The 15080-nt window shown below is 41.4% G+C and overlaps 1 protein-coding gene across 1 annotated transcript; it reads right to left on the bottom strand.

Annotated features, from left to right (window-relative positions):
* Positions 1-386: 386 nt before the first annotated feature.
* Positions 387-902, bottom strand: LOC132224184 (CCHC-type zinc finger nucleic acid binding protein-like). The gene has a single exon (XM_059679289.1). The coding sequence runs from the start codon at positions 900-902 to the stop codon at positions 387-389; it is 516 nt and encodes a 171-aa protein (XP_059535272.1).
* Between the last annotated feature and the right edge of the window lie 14178 nt (positions 903-15080).

Raw genomic sequence — 15080 nt, 5'->3', positions numbered from 1 at the left:
ATCTGAGACACTACATATTTTACTTCATAGATTCTAGGTCCGTGTCCTCAAACTTGGTCTGATTTATGTACTGATGTATCCCAAACTCCTGCAATAGTATCTGGCACACAGTAGGTCTTAATTAAAGCTTAAATAAAAATACATCAAAAGGACCTAGAAATTGCCTTAGGCTCAGAATTACTGTTCAATAAGCGAATTCACTAGTGGAGCAGAAACATTAAATATAAGACTTCCACGAACCTTTTCCTCCTTTAAAGATGGTGATTAAAGTTAACTGGCCTAGGAGTAGTCTTCATTTATCAATCGTTGGTCAATGAAGAGGTTTCAGAGAAAATACTACAATTATCAATCAGCAAAAAGGAGGGGGGGGGCCACAAAGGAAAAATTTAAGCTGTATCTTCAGTGGGGCAATCCCGGGCTATATGCCCAGACTTTCCACAACGATAGCACTTGATCTTCATTGTCTTGGGACAGTTGATGACCATATGGCCGTTCTTGCCACACCGGTAGCACTTGATTTGGGCGCACTCTTTCTGAATGTGACCATATTCACCACACGAGTAGCACTTCTGCTCTTCCTGACGGTCACAATCACGAGCCAGATGACCTGCTTTGCCACAAGTGCAACAGCCCTGCCCTCTTGAACACGTCGGATCAACACAGTCTTTGGCGATGTGGCCACTTCTCCCACAGTTGTAGCAGACGTCCTCGTGAAGGTCACAGTTCTTAGCGTGATGACCAGATTCACCGCAGCGGTAACAGATGTCAGACAGGGTGGCAGAACTGTACTGACAACCTCTGCCACGGCCACTAGCTCTTCTCCCTGGAGCTTGTTCCCCTCTGGGGCATCCCCGGACCCAGTGGCCAGAGCGGCCACCCTTGAAATATTCCTTACTGCTCATGGCTATAAGATCTTCCAGTGAGCCGGTGTACCACTGCCCCAGAGGTTCCCACACAGCGCCCCTTAGTGTGACCTAGAAAGCTGTGGCTGTTTTTCTTGAGGAGCTTCCATGACGTCACACTAGGCTTGCTTACAGCACCATTCTTGTGTCACGCCAAAAGGGCAGGAGTGCCGTTTTCCATTTTTTTTTAAAAAAAAAAAAAAATAAAAGCTTGGGTCATTAAGTTTGAGTTTGATTCTTTCCCTGTTCAAAAAATGTGATGGGTAGAGTTTCTTCTAATTAAGATTTAAGCCTTCTTTGTGGTCTAGTTGATTACAAGTTTTTATGTATGTGCTAAGTACTTAGGGAAAATATGTGAGAGATGTATCTAAACCAGTAAATGAAAGAAACAAATTATAACCAATTAGAGTAATCCAACATTTTTGTTCTAAAACATAAAATACAAATATCCATAAAGATGATTACATTAGATAGAAAAAATCTGTAAAGTGCTGCAGTGAGAACATCTACTCATTATGCAGTTTTATTGCAGTAATCTTAATTTACCACATAATCACCACCATTTAAGTTATTAAACATAACAAGAGTGGAGCATTCAGTATAAAACACCCATTATTACTGGGGAAACAAATTATAAAACTATAATTTACATATTGGACAGATTTCCTTTATGTTTTCCAAATTGTTTACATCTTATACAAACGTCATAAAGATTTGTGAATATGTTTTCCATTTTTATAGATAAATAAATATGGAAAATTAGACACTGAAAAATCAAGAAAAGCTATTTGAGAGTTATATTATTGAATATGACTTTTTTTCCTTCTTTTTCTTCTTTGTATTTGACAATTTTGAAATGATTTTGGGTTGTGTAATTTTTAAAATTCACAATATTTTTCTTTAAGTTACTACTTAGCTATATGATTTATATATGAATCTTTTAGACAGCCAGTACAAATATATTTGGTAAAACACAGAAAAAAGAATAATGAATGTAGTAGTTGATCTTTATTTTCAATATGACTTGATGGGGATATGCAACTGGTTCCATAAATGCAATGAGAAAGAAAAACATTTTCAAAAATTAAAGTTTAGAGCCAAAGAGCATGAGTAGTCCCCACATAGAGTGATGAAATAAGTCTTATTACTAAACAATCAAATGCTATTGCAGGAATGATTTCAAGAGGTAAAAATTCTGTGGTTCAAAATTTGATATAAGCTTAAAATTAACCTCATTATTTATCATGTTTACATCTTCCTTTATGTTTATATTTTTATTAAATTAATACATGCCCATAGTATATAAAGCATTGCTTTTTCAAGCAGTTTTAACTGAGACATGAAGTAAGAAATCCATTCTCTCTCTCCCTTGGATAAATATTGTGGAAGCTGCAGATCAATTAGGGGAGTAGTACCCCAACAATATTAAGTCAGCCTGTACATGAGCAGAGGATATTGCTCTATTTATTTTTATTTAATATGTTATAAAACACTATGAAGTATTTAGTGTATAAGTTTCACACATCTTTTGTTAGTTTTGTTGTTAATACTACTCGAGAATACTTTTCCACTGATTATTTTTTGAGACAGTGGAAGGGAGAGGGAGAGACACAGAGAGAGAGAAACATCGATGTGAGAAAGACACATTAATTGGTTGCCTCCCACCAGTGCCCCAACCAGGGGCGGGAATTGATCCTGCAACTGAGGTATGAGCCCTTGACCAGAATCATTGAACCTGGGACACTTCAGTCTGCCTGGTGGATGCTCTATTTACTGAGCCGAACTGACTGGGCTCTTTTGTTAATTTCTTTTAAGGATTTCATTCTTTTCTTTATGCTGTTGTAAATGGAAATTATTTTTCTGATTTCATTTTTGGGTTATTTTTAGCTTATAGAAAGATAATTCTTTTTGTATGTTGATCTTTAATTCTGAAGCCTTGCTAAACTGAACTGATTTAATAGTCCCAATAGTTTTTTAGAGGATTCCTTAGAAATTTCTGTATCATCTGAAAGTAGGGATAGTTTGATTTCATCCTTGGCATTCTGGGTTTCTTTTATTTCTCTTCATTACCCTCACGAGAAGTTCTGTAAAATGTTGAATAGAAGCAATAAGAGCAGGCATGCTTGTCTTGTTCCTGATCTTAGTGGGAAAGCTTTCAGGCTTTAAGACCACTAGTATAATGCTAGCCATGGTTTTTTAAATATACATACTCTACCAGGTGAGGAAGTTATTTTCTATTCCAAATTTGTGGAGTGTTCTTATCAGGAAGGGTTCTTGAATTTTGTCAATTGTGTGTTTTTTAATCTCTTGAGATTGTCTTAACTTTTTGTATTTGCTAGAACCTCCAGTATATTGTTCAACAGAAGTTGTGAGAATGGTCATCCTTGTCCTGTTTCTGATCTTTAGGGAAAAGCTTTCAGTCTCACTGATAAGTATGGGGTATATCTTCTCTCAACCCCACCTCCAAAAAACAACCAGTTTAAATATTTCACAATCTTATTCAAGGTTTGTTTATGTAGCCAAACTTTATACCATTTTAAAAATTACATTGGGTGGATAACCAAGATAGCAGTGTAGGTAAATGACTGTACTTACAGCCTCCTACAACCAGATAAAAATTACAACTAAAATAAAGAACTAGAGGATAGAAAATAGCAGCCAAATAGGCAGCAGTGTTGTGCACATCCTCTTAGGGCCAGGCCAGAAAAGCAACTAAATCAGAGAACATCCACCCTGAATTAAGAAACTAGACACAGCTGAGGAGACAGTTTTCAAAAAGGAAGGGCAGAGTTTGCCTAGAGAACACCGCTTGCCAGCCATAAACCACATGGAACCACCACCGTGCACTGGCAGTGAGTGGTGCAGTACCTCCTGGTAGGCTCCCAGTGGTCTGCAGGGTGAGGACCACAAGAGTGAGCTCCTGAACCAGGCCTCCTCTCCAGCCACTGGGACACAGCATCCTAGAATCCCACAGTGAGAGCAAGCCAGGAGGATCCCTGTTCCTCACCACCACCCTGGACCCAAGAACCATGCTGCTAGCCTGACCCAGAGCCACCCTGCACCCGCTCCACCCCCAGCACCAGGACTTGCTGTCGAAGCAACCCAGAGCAACCCAGGACACACCATAGGGGAGCTCTGACTTTGCAACCCAGAGCAACCCATGCCCATTCCACCACAGCACCCGGGATAGAACTGCCAGGGCCATCTGGAACAACCCAATGTGCACCTCACTTTGGGGAACATGGGAGGGAGAGCGATCTGAGTGACCCAGGGAAACCTGCCCAGGCCCCATGATAAGAAGGGGTGAACTGGAGCAACCCAGCACAGGTCTCACACCAGGCTACAGGAAAGCCAGGACTGTGTGACCCAGAGCAACATGCACCTGCTTCTCCCTGGCCCCTGGGAGAGTCTTGCAGGGGCTACCTAAAGCAACCCAGCACATGCCTCACTCCGGGCCATGGGAATGTATTGCCAGGGTGACCCCAAGCAAGCCAGTGTGCCTAGCCAGGGGCCACAGGACTGTGCCACAAGTGCGCTGCCAACGGGTGTCAGGGCTGCACAGTGAATTGCATGTCACAGGGCTCTGGGTACTCACAGGGAGTCACACATCAGAGGAACTGTGCACCCTCTCCCACTACCCTGAGCATCTGAAGCAGGCAACGAGGTACCAGATGCATTGGAAAAGGGAATAAAATGCAGAAGAGACAATATAGGTGTGAGATTCAAGGCAGGCCCAGCCTTATAGGCTAATGATTTCTGGACCATTGCTCTGAGAGTTACTCAAACTCCCAAACCCCAAGCAGTGTGCCCAGGGTCAGAAAGAGAGAGCAAAAATGGGAAGAAAAAGAAACAACCCCCAAAGGAAATAAAAGGCGTTAACAGGAAAGGAACTAAATGAAACAGAGGCAAGCAATAGGTCGGAAAAAAGAATTCAGAGTAAGGATCATATAGTTCCTAAACCAGCTAGATGAGAAAATCAACTTATGTAAGAATCAAGAGGAAATCCAAAGTGATACAGCTACAATAAAAAACACAATGGAAGGTTCCAACAGTAGACTAGGAGAAGCAGAGGACCGAAATCGTGAGTTAGAAAATAGGGCAGATAAACACACCCAACCTCAACATCAATTGGAGAAAAAAAGATTAGAAAGTAGGAAGAGAGGCTAAAGGAGCTTTGGTAAAACATGAAATGAAGTAATATACGTATCATAGGGGTGCCAGAAGGACAAGAAGAGGAGCAAGGATTTAAAAACTTATTTGAAGCAATAATGACAGAAAGCTTCCCTAATTTAGGGAAGAAAAAAGAGACACAAAACACACAGAGTACCGAACTATATGAACCCAAAAAGACCCAAACAACGACACGTCATAATTACAATGGCAAATACTAATGAAAAAGAGAGAACCTTAAAGGCTACAAAAGAGAAACAGAGAGTTACCTACAAAGGATCTCCCATTAGATTATCAAATGATGTCTCAACAGAAACACATCAGGCCAGAAGGTAATGGAATGAAGAATACAAAGTGATGCAAAGCAAGGGACAGAATCCAAGAATACTCTGTCCAGCCAGTCTGTCATTCAAAATTGAAAGGGAAATCAAGAGCTTCAGAGACAAAAGAGGTCTAAGGGAGTTTATTACCACCAAGACAGCAATGCAAGAAATGCTAACGGGACTGTTGGAAAAAGAAGAAATACAAAGGGTAGAAGGAACACAGACATAAAGAGCAGAAATGACTACAAACAAGTACCTATCAATAACAAACTTAAATGTAAATGGACTAAACGCTCCAATCAAAAGACATAAATTGGTTAAATGAATAAGAAAAAATGACCCATATATATGCTGTCTACAAGAGACCCACTGCAGAACAAAGGACTCACACAGACTGAAAGTGAAGGGATGGAAAAATATCTTTCAGGCAAATGGAAATTAAAGAAAAGCTCAGGTACCAACACTTATACCTGACAAAATAAACCTCAAAGTGAAGGCCATAACAATAGATAAGGAAGGCCACTTCATAATACCAAAGGGGTTGATATAACAAGAGGAAATAACTCTGGTAAGCATATATGCATCCAATTGAGAAGCACCCAAATACATACAAAAAAAAAAAACTTCTAGAAAATATCAAGGGAGAGATCGACAGTAATACAATCATAGTAGGGAAATTTAATACCTAATTGACATCACTGAATAAATCTTCTAGACAAAAAATCAGCAAAAAACCCCAAAAACACAGCAACCCTAACTGATTCACTAGATCAGATGAAGTTAATCAACATCTTCAGAACTTTTCACCCCAAGGCCACAGAATATACATTCTTCTCAATAGCACATGGGACATTTTCAAATATAGACCACATATTGGAACACAGGCAAACGCTCTTGAAATTCAAGAAGATTGAAATCATTTCAAGCATCTTCTCAGATCACAATGCCATAATATTAGAAATAAACTACAATAGGCGGCGGGAGCGGCAGTGGCTGCTGAGGTGGAGGAATGGGGCGGGCCATGGCAGTGGGCGGCTAGATGGTGTAGCGCTGGGCGGGGCCGTTTGCAGGTGATGGAGAGAGGCAGGTTGGATTGCCGCAGCTGGATGCTGGGGTGGTCTGGGCTGCTGACTGCACACCCCAGCGTGGGGCCCCCGGCGGCGTGGGCGGCGGCGGAGCACCAGGCAGGTGAGTGTGGTGAAGCGCGACCCGGATATGCGGCGAGGCTGCGGGGCGGCGCGGCTGGCGACAGTAGCTGAGGTTTCCAGGAGCGGGCCGTCAGCGCGCTCTTGCTGGCCGCAGCCTATGGTGCTGGCTTCTGGGTTGCCCGCGCTGCGGTTCCTCCTGGCTCGGGGGACTCCCTCCCGCCGGCCCGTGGGGGCGCCTCTCTCCACTGTGGCCCTCCCGGCTTCTCCAAGGTGAGCGGCGCTGCCCGGCCTTCCGCGGCGGAGTCGCTGCTGGGTGCCCCGGGCCGCTGTCGCAGCTGGTCGAGTTCCGGATGGGCGTCTGTGTGGAGATTGTGTCCTTGCCCCCCGCGCCTACTCGGCCAGCTCCGGAGCCTCCCGACTCGCGGGTGCCTTTTTGCACAGAAGTGTCTTTTAAAGGGCAGAGATCCTGGACCGTTGGGGTGTGTGTGGTGGTGTTTTCAAATCCTCGTGCCGCCACCGATCAGCCCTGGGGCCTTGGGTCCAAGTGTCCCGCTTTGTTCATGGGAATAATAATAATGCGTAACTTCACAGGTTTGTGGTTAGGACAGACTAGAAAGATGTGCAAGGCCGAACAGCAGGTGATCGGTAAAGGGTAGGCTATTCGGAGCACCCCTGGTGCAGCATCTGGTCAGCTGTTGCTTATGCCTGGCCCGCGGGTGCGCTGGGAGGGCACCTTATTTTGGAATCGCTCGGGTGTTGCAGTAACCTCCGTGGGATTGTTTGATGTTGGAGCAGCATTGAAATCCGCTGGCCTCACGCTAGAATCCTGTCGTCTTTTGCTTCGGTTGCCTTGGAATACCTGTCTCGTGTACCGAGTGGGAATCGTTGCTGGAATAAACGCCCAGCGAGTTTAAGATTCACTTAAGGATGGAAGATGGCTGGACACACAAACTTGAAGTGCTTCGCTGTTTAAATAATCTTAAGTGACACTTAAACTCTGTCACTTGTTACAGAGTATAAACACATGAGGAATATGGAAACAGACTGTTTTTTTCTTCTTGCTGCATTGCTACATCCGAAGGGAGAGAGAAGTGCTTTTGTAAACATCGTCGTGGGCAGTGTTACCATCCCGGTGAAGTCATCATAATTAAATTAGATGAGTACTTATTTTGAAGCACTGAATGAATGTTTGGAAAGATGATTCCTAATTAAATCATCTCCAGCGAGTCAGAATTCTCAGCAGTTCATTAATCATTTGGGGGTTTTTATGAGATGCTCTAAGATTTTTATGGCAAAAAGCAGAACTGTGTACTGTAAGTCATGATAATGTATCATAGAAGGGGGTGTTCAGGTTACAAATCTTCACTTAGTTTCAGGAGGCAAATGTGCAAGAAAGTAAAACTCTTAAGCTTAAAAACTGGAATTGTGCTCACTAAAGCAAAAATGACCAAAAACAAAGAACTTTTGTTTTACATCCCTGTTTCACACTCTGATGAGGGTCTTCTACCTTCGGGTTGGTTTTTTAGAAGTGGAGAAAATTGAGTTGGGTTTATTGCTGTTTTGCACCTCCTGTCTATATTTCCTGCTTTTCCTAGCGACTCATTCATAAAGACTTTGGATCCAAGTTGCTTTGTGAAATGTGAACAAAATACATAGAAAATAGTTAAAAATGAGCTTTATAATTTAAAAAAAAAGAAATAAACTACAATAAAAACAATCACAAAAAGTCAAACATTTGGAGGTGAAATACTATGTTATTAAACAATGACTAGGTTACCAAATAGATCAAAGTAGATATAAAAAACATCCTGGAAACAAATGACAGTGAAAACACAACAATCCAAAATCTATGGGACACAGTGAAAGTAGTCCTGAGAGGGAAGTTTACAGCTTTACAGGCCTACCTCAAAAAATAAGAACTGGTAATAAATTATCTTACTCTACAACTTAAAGAAGTAGAAAGAGAGCAACAAGAAAATCCCAGAGTGAGCAGAAGGAAGGAAATAATAAAGATCAGAGTGGAAATAGATTACATAGAAACAAAAAAAATACAAAAGATCAATGAAACCAAGAGCTGGTTTTTTGAAAGGATAAACAAGATTGATGAACCACTAGCCAGGCTCACCAAGAAGCAAGGAGAGAGGACCCAAATAAATAAAATCAGAAATGAAAGATGCAAAATAACAACAGACCCCACAGAAATACAAAGAATTGTTAAAAAATAATAATAATAATAATAATAATACTATGAACAGCTCTATTCCAACAAACTGTTCAACCTAGAAAAATTGGACATATTCCTAGCAAAATATGACCTTCCAAAACTAAATCAGGAACAATAAAAACATCTGACTAAGCTGATAACTCTGCAGGAAATTGAAGCAGTCATCAAAAAACATCCAGCAAACAAAAGTCCTGGGCCAACGGCTTCACAGGGTAGTTTTTACCAAACGTTAAAAGAATAACTAAAACCTATCCTCCTCATACTATTCCAAAAAATTCAAGAGGAAGGAACACTTCCAAGCTCTATCTCTAAAGCTAGCATTACCTTAATCTAAAAACCAGATAAAAACACTGAAAATAAAGAAAATTACAGGTCAATATCTTGGATGAACATAGATGCTAAAATCCTCTAACAAAATCCTAGCAAATCAGATCCAGCATTACATTAGAAAGGTCATACACGATGACCAACTGGGATTTATTCCAGGATACAAGGATGGTACAATATCCACAAATCAATAAACGTGGTACAGCACATAAACAAATTGAGAGACAAAAATCACATAATCATGTCAATTGATGCAGAAAAAGGATTTGACAAAATCCAACACCCTTTCTTGATAAAAACTCTCAGCAAAGTGGGATTAGAGGGATCATACCTCAACATAATAAAAGCTTTATATGACAAATCTACAGCCAACATCATACTTAATGGGCAAAAACTAAAACCATTTCCCCTAAGAATAGGAACAAGACAGGAATGCCCACTTTTAACCCTCTGTTCAACATAGTACTGGAAGTGCTAGCCATAGTGATCAGATAAGAAGAAGAAATAAAAGGCATCAAAATTGGAAAAGAAGAAGTAAAACTATCATTATTTGCAGATGACATGATATTGTACATAGAAAACCCCAAAGACTCCATTAAAAATTACTAGATTTAATAAATGAATTTAGCAATGTAGCAGGATACAAAATAAACACCCAGAAATCTATGGTTTTTTTATACACCAATAATGAACTCACAGAAAGAGAAACTAAAAAAACAATCCCATTTACCATTGTATCTCCCAAAATTAAGAAACCTAGGAATAAACTTAACTAAGGAGGTAAAAGACCTGTACTTAGAAAACTGCAGGACATTGCAAAAGTGATAGAGGAAGACATAAACAAATGGAAGAACATACCATGTTCATGGATTGGTAGAATCAGCATCATCAAAATGTCCATACTACCCAAAGCAATCAATAGATTCAATGAAATCCCCCTTAAAAGACCAATGACATATTTCACAGACCAAGAACAAATTCTCCAAAAATGTATATGGAATTTTAAAAAAAGACCCCAAACAGCCCCAGCAATTTTGAAAAAGAAGAACAAAGTTGAAGGGATCACAATACAAGATATCACGCTGTATTACAAAGCCATGGTTCTCAAAACTGCCTGGTACTGGCACAAGAACAGTCACACACTGAGTGACCAGATTATTATGACCACCTGACGTTTGTAGGCAAATTAGCCGTACACTGCATCGTATGGGATATGGAAGCCGAAGGCCTATTTGAACACCTTTGCTGTCTGCAGTTACCAAGATAAAACGTCTCCAATTCGCACAGGAACACAAGGATTGGACAATTGAGCATTGGAAAAAAGTCATTTGGTCCGATGAATCACGTTTCCAGTTGCATCATGCAGATGGCAGAGTGAGACTTTGGCGGAAACAGCATGAAAGCATTCTCCCCACATGCATGAATACAACCCTTCAAGCTGGTGGGGGCAGTGTTATGGTTTGGGGCATGTTTTCCTGACATGATTTGGGCCCTTTAATTTGTGTGGAACAATGTCTGAATAGCACAACATACCTAAGTATCGTTGCTGATCAAGTTCATCCTATCATGTTGATAGCATATCCCAATGGAGATGGCTTCTTCCAACAAGACAATGCACCATACCACGGTGCTCGTATTGTGCAGGAGTGCTTTCAAGAAAATGAGGGAGACTGTACCTTGCTTAGATGGCCCCCACAATCACCAGATCTCAATCCAATTGAGCATTTGTGGGACGAAGTTAAAAAAGCCATCAGGCAGCTGGTTCCACAACCATCAAATCTCACAGAACTGGACAGTGCTATTCATCAGGCATGGTGTCAGATTCCTCGCCATCACCTTTCAACATCTCATGGAGTCAATGCCAGGAAGAATCACCACAGTATTGAAGGCAATTGGGTCATAATAATCTGGCCACTCAATGTATAGATCAATGGAACAGAAAAGAGAACCCATAAATGGACCCAAACCACTATGCTCAATTAATATTTGACAAAGAGGCAAGAGCATACAATGGAGTCAGGACAGTCTCTTAAATAAATGGTGTTGGGAAAATTGGACAGATACTGACAAAAAAATGAAACTAGACTAACTTACACCATACACAAAAATGAACTCAAATTGGATAAAGGACTTAAATGTAAGATGGGAACCCATAAAAATCTTAGAAGAATCTATAGACATCAAAATGTCAGACATATGTTCTAGTAACATCTTTACCGATACAACTCCTAGGACAATGGAAACTAAGGAGAAAATAAACAAATGGGACTACATAAAAATAAACAGTATGAAGTTTCCTCAGAAAATTAATAATGGAACTCCCATTTGACCCAGTGATCCCACTTCTAGGAATGCATCCCAAGAAATCATAAACACCAATAAAAAAGGATATATGCACCCTTATGTTCATAGCAGCACAATTCACCATAGCTAAGATTTGGAAACAGCCTAAGTGCCCATCAGCAGATGAGTGGATTAAAAAACTGTGGCAGATCTCCACAATGGAATATTATGCTTCTGTAAAAAAGAAAGAACTCTTACCATTATCAACCGCTTGGATGAACCTGGAGAGCATTATGCTAAGTGAAATAAGCCAGTCAGAGAAAGATAAATATCACATGATATCACTCATTTGTGGAATACAATGAACAACATAAACTGATGAACAAAAAACAGATCCAGAGACAGAGAAGCATCCATCATATCTTCAAACCTCAGAAGGAAGGTAGGGGAGGGTGGGGGGTCAGGGGAAGAGATCAGCCAAAGGACTTGTATGCATGCAAATAAGCCTAACCAATGGACACAGATACCAGGGTGGTGCAGGCAGGAGTGGGAGAGTGGGGGGAGGGGCAATGGGAGGATAAGGACACATCTGTAATACCTCAATCAATAAAGATAAATAAATAAATAAATAAATAAATAAATAAATAAAATTTTAAAAAAAATGGAATGGTAAGGGAAAAAAATAGATTCAGAGCGAGCCCTAGCCAGTCTGGCTCAGTGAATCATTCACTGGCCTATGGACTGAATGCTCCTGGATTTGATTCTAGTCAAGGGCACATGACTGGGTTGCTGGCTCAATCCCCACAGCTGATCAATGATTCTCTTTCATCACTGATGCTTCTATATTCCTCTCTCTCCCCCTCCCTTTCTGAAATCAATATAGATATGTTTTAAAGAATAGATCCAGAGACAGAGAAGCATTGAACAGACCATCAAACTTCATAAGGAAGGCAGGGAAGGGGGGGGGCGGTAAGAGATCAACCAAAAGACTTGTATGCATGCATATAAGCATAACCAATGGACACAAATACTAGGGTGGTGAGGGCATGTGCTGGGGGTTGGGGGTGGCCTGGTAGAAGTCAATGGTGGGGAAAAGGAGATTTAGGTAATACTATATGTAATACCTTAAACAATAGAGAAATTGTTAAAACTAATAAAATAAAATAAAGAACAACCTTCATTCAGAACCACCTGGCTGGCTGAATTGAAGTCCTACAACCCGGGAAGTAAAGATGAAAGTACATTGAGACTGGTAGAAGAGGCAGAGTTGCAGAACTGGCTGGTCTGACACACACATGTGCCATTTTTTAATTGGGTGGGAGATTATCTCTGTGGAGGCTGCCTGTAAGGAGCAAGGGGTCCATTCCCCACACCAGACCCCCATCCCAGGGTTCCAGAGCTAGAAAGAGAATTCTCCACAACTATGGACTATAAAAACCAGCGGGGATTGTAGCTGAGAGACACTGAGGCTGCTGAAGACCTAAGTGCTCCTTTTAAAGGGCCAGCACACAAAAGTACTTGTACTCCCAGCACTGGGAAACATCGGGGACCAAGACATATACAAGGAACTGGATTGTCTGGCATTGGGGCAGAAACTCAGGGGCGGCTTTCTCCCAGAAGGGAATGCTGTCAGGTGTCATTGTTCCTGTGCTGGGACCTTCCCTCTCTCAGGGCTGACCTGCAGTCATATATAAATCTCTATCAGCCTGCAGCACACTGTTTGTTCCACTCTGGTAATTCCCTGAGTCCTCACCCCATCCAATTTGCAGCCTCACCCAAGCTTATTGTTGGTGCTCTTGTCCCAGCATCAAGAAGGGTTCAGGAATCTGGAGAAGGCTGTGCGTAGATGTTAAATAGGAATCCAGAGATTAATAAAGAGTCTGGAGACAAAATATAATTTTGAAAGGCATTTTGGGGGTCAGAGGAGCTTAGCTAAAGGAGCTAAGTTCTAAGGTCTTAAAGTCTAAGGTCTTAGGTTCTCCTCGTCCCCAGGACCGCATGCGTTTTATTAACACAATGTGTCCTGAGACAAGGCAGAGATATACACTTCAAAGGGTCAGGGTTTGGTACAGAGTCCATTGTCAGAATGGGGGAATTAGCCTACAGCTGTTCAGGTGTTTGTGCAGGAGGCAATAACATGTAGATTAAGATGCATTTTAGCTGTCTGGCAGCCACGAATTCAATTTAATGTATCCTATTCAGGTTTGGGGAAATGCCCTTAGCCATTCCAGATGCAGCCCTGCTGTCATGCTGGAATTGGTCTCCAACACAAGCTGTTTGCAGAAGTTTTTCCATATGAATGACCTGTCCTGGCTCAGGCTTCAGACTTTGCTAAAATCTCTCAAACAAGCTTTAGCTACATACAGCCTGCCCAAAACCTATCAATAAAAGACCCAAGACCCGGCACTAGCACCAGTCAGCCTTGCTTCATAGATGGACTTTGCCTGGGCACCTCCAAACCCAATGAAAATAGCAAATAGCAGCCATCTGCAAATCCCTCTGTAGCACTTGCTGGGTGGCCACAGGCAGTGGCTGACTTTGCACTTCTTGGGAGGCCCAAGAGTCAGTGCACCCAATGGACAGCTTCTGACCATAGCATATTACAACTCTACACATCCACAAGTGACACACTCAAGGGTCAAACTCAGTGAGCACCAAAGCCCCACTGAAGTAAATCATGCTGCATAGGAGTGTTTCCTGCACAGCAGCTCTTTCACTGTAGTCACAGCTGGTCCTTACAGCCAATTGGCCTGGAGGTCAAGTCCTCCTAGTGATGCCAACAGCAATCAAGGCTCAACTACAAAACCGTGCACACAGCCCACACAGGGATACACCTAGAGTGCCCAGCTCAGGTGGCTGAGGAAGCTGAGCCACTGGGCCCTAAAGGATGCCTACTACACAAGGCCACTCTCCAAATTCCAGGAGACATAGCAGCTCTACCTAATACATAGTAACAAACACAGGGAAGCAGCCAAAAGTTAGAAACAAAGACACATAACAAATGAATGAAACTGAAAAAAGCAAACTACTGGATACAGAATTCAAAACCATGGTTATAACGTTACTCAAGGGTCTTCATAAGACTTTCAGGGATCTTAATGAGAATGTCAAAGACATGAAAAAGGACCAATCAGAAATTAAACATACATGAATTGAAATAAAGAATAATTTACAGGGATTCAACACTAGAGTAAAGGAGTTGGAGAATCAAAACAATTTGGAATATGAACAAGCAAAAACACCCAATCAGAAGAGCAAAAAGAAAAAAGAATCCAAAAATATGATGATAGTTTAAGGAGTCTCTGGGACAACTTCAAGTGTACCAACATTCATATTATGAGGGTGCTAGAAGGAGAAGAGAGAGAACAAGATATTGAAACTTCCCCTACCTGGTGAAAGAAATAGACTCACAAGTCCAGTAAGAGCAAAGAGTCCAAAACAAGAGGAATCTAAAGAGGTCCACGCCAAGACACATCATAATTACAATGCCAAGGGTTAAATACAAAAATAGAATCTTAAAAGCAGCAAGAGAAAAGCAGTTAGTTACCACAAGAGAGAACCCATACCACTGTCAGCTGATTTCTCAACAGAAACTTTGCAGGCCAGAAAGGAGTGGCAAGAAATTCAAAATGATATATAGCAAGGACCTACAACCAAGATTACCCAGCAAAGCTATCATTTAGAATTGAAGGTCAGATAAAGA

This window comes from Myotis daubentonii, chromosome X (assembly GCF_963259705.1).
Source record: "Myotis daubentonii chromosome X, mMyoDau2.1, whole genome shotgun sequence".
Classification (NCBI taxonomy): Eukaryota; Metazoa; Chordata; class Mammalia; order Chiroptera; family Vespertilionidae; genus Myotis; species Myotis daubentonii.
The sequence above is the reverse complement of the archived record's forward strand: the minus strand, read 5'-3'. Positions and strand labels throughout refer to the sequence as shown.

Coding starts and splice junctions, on each gene's coding strand:
- LOC132224184 (XM_059679289.1), bottom strand. CDS start 902: ATGAGCAGTAAGGAATATTTCAAGGGTGGCCGCTCTGGCCACTGGGTC.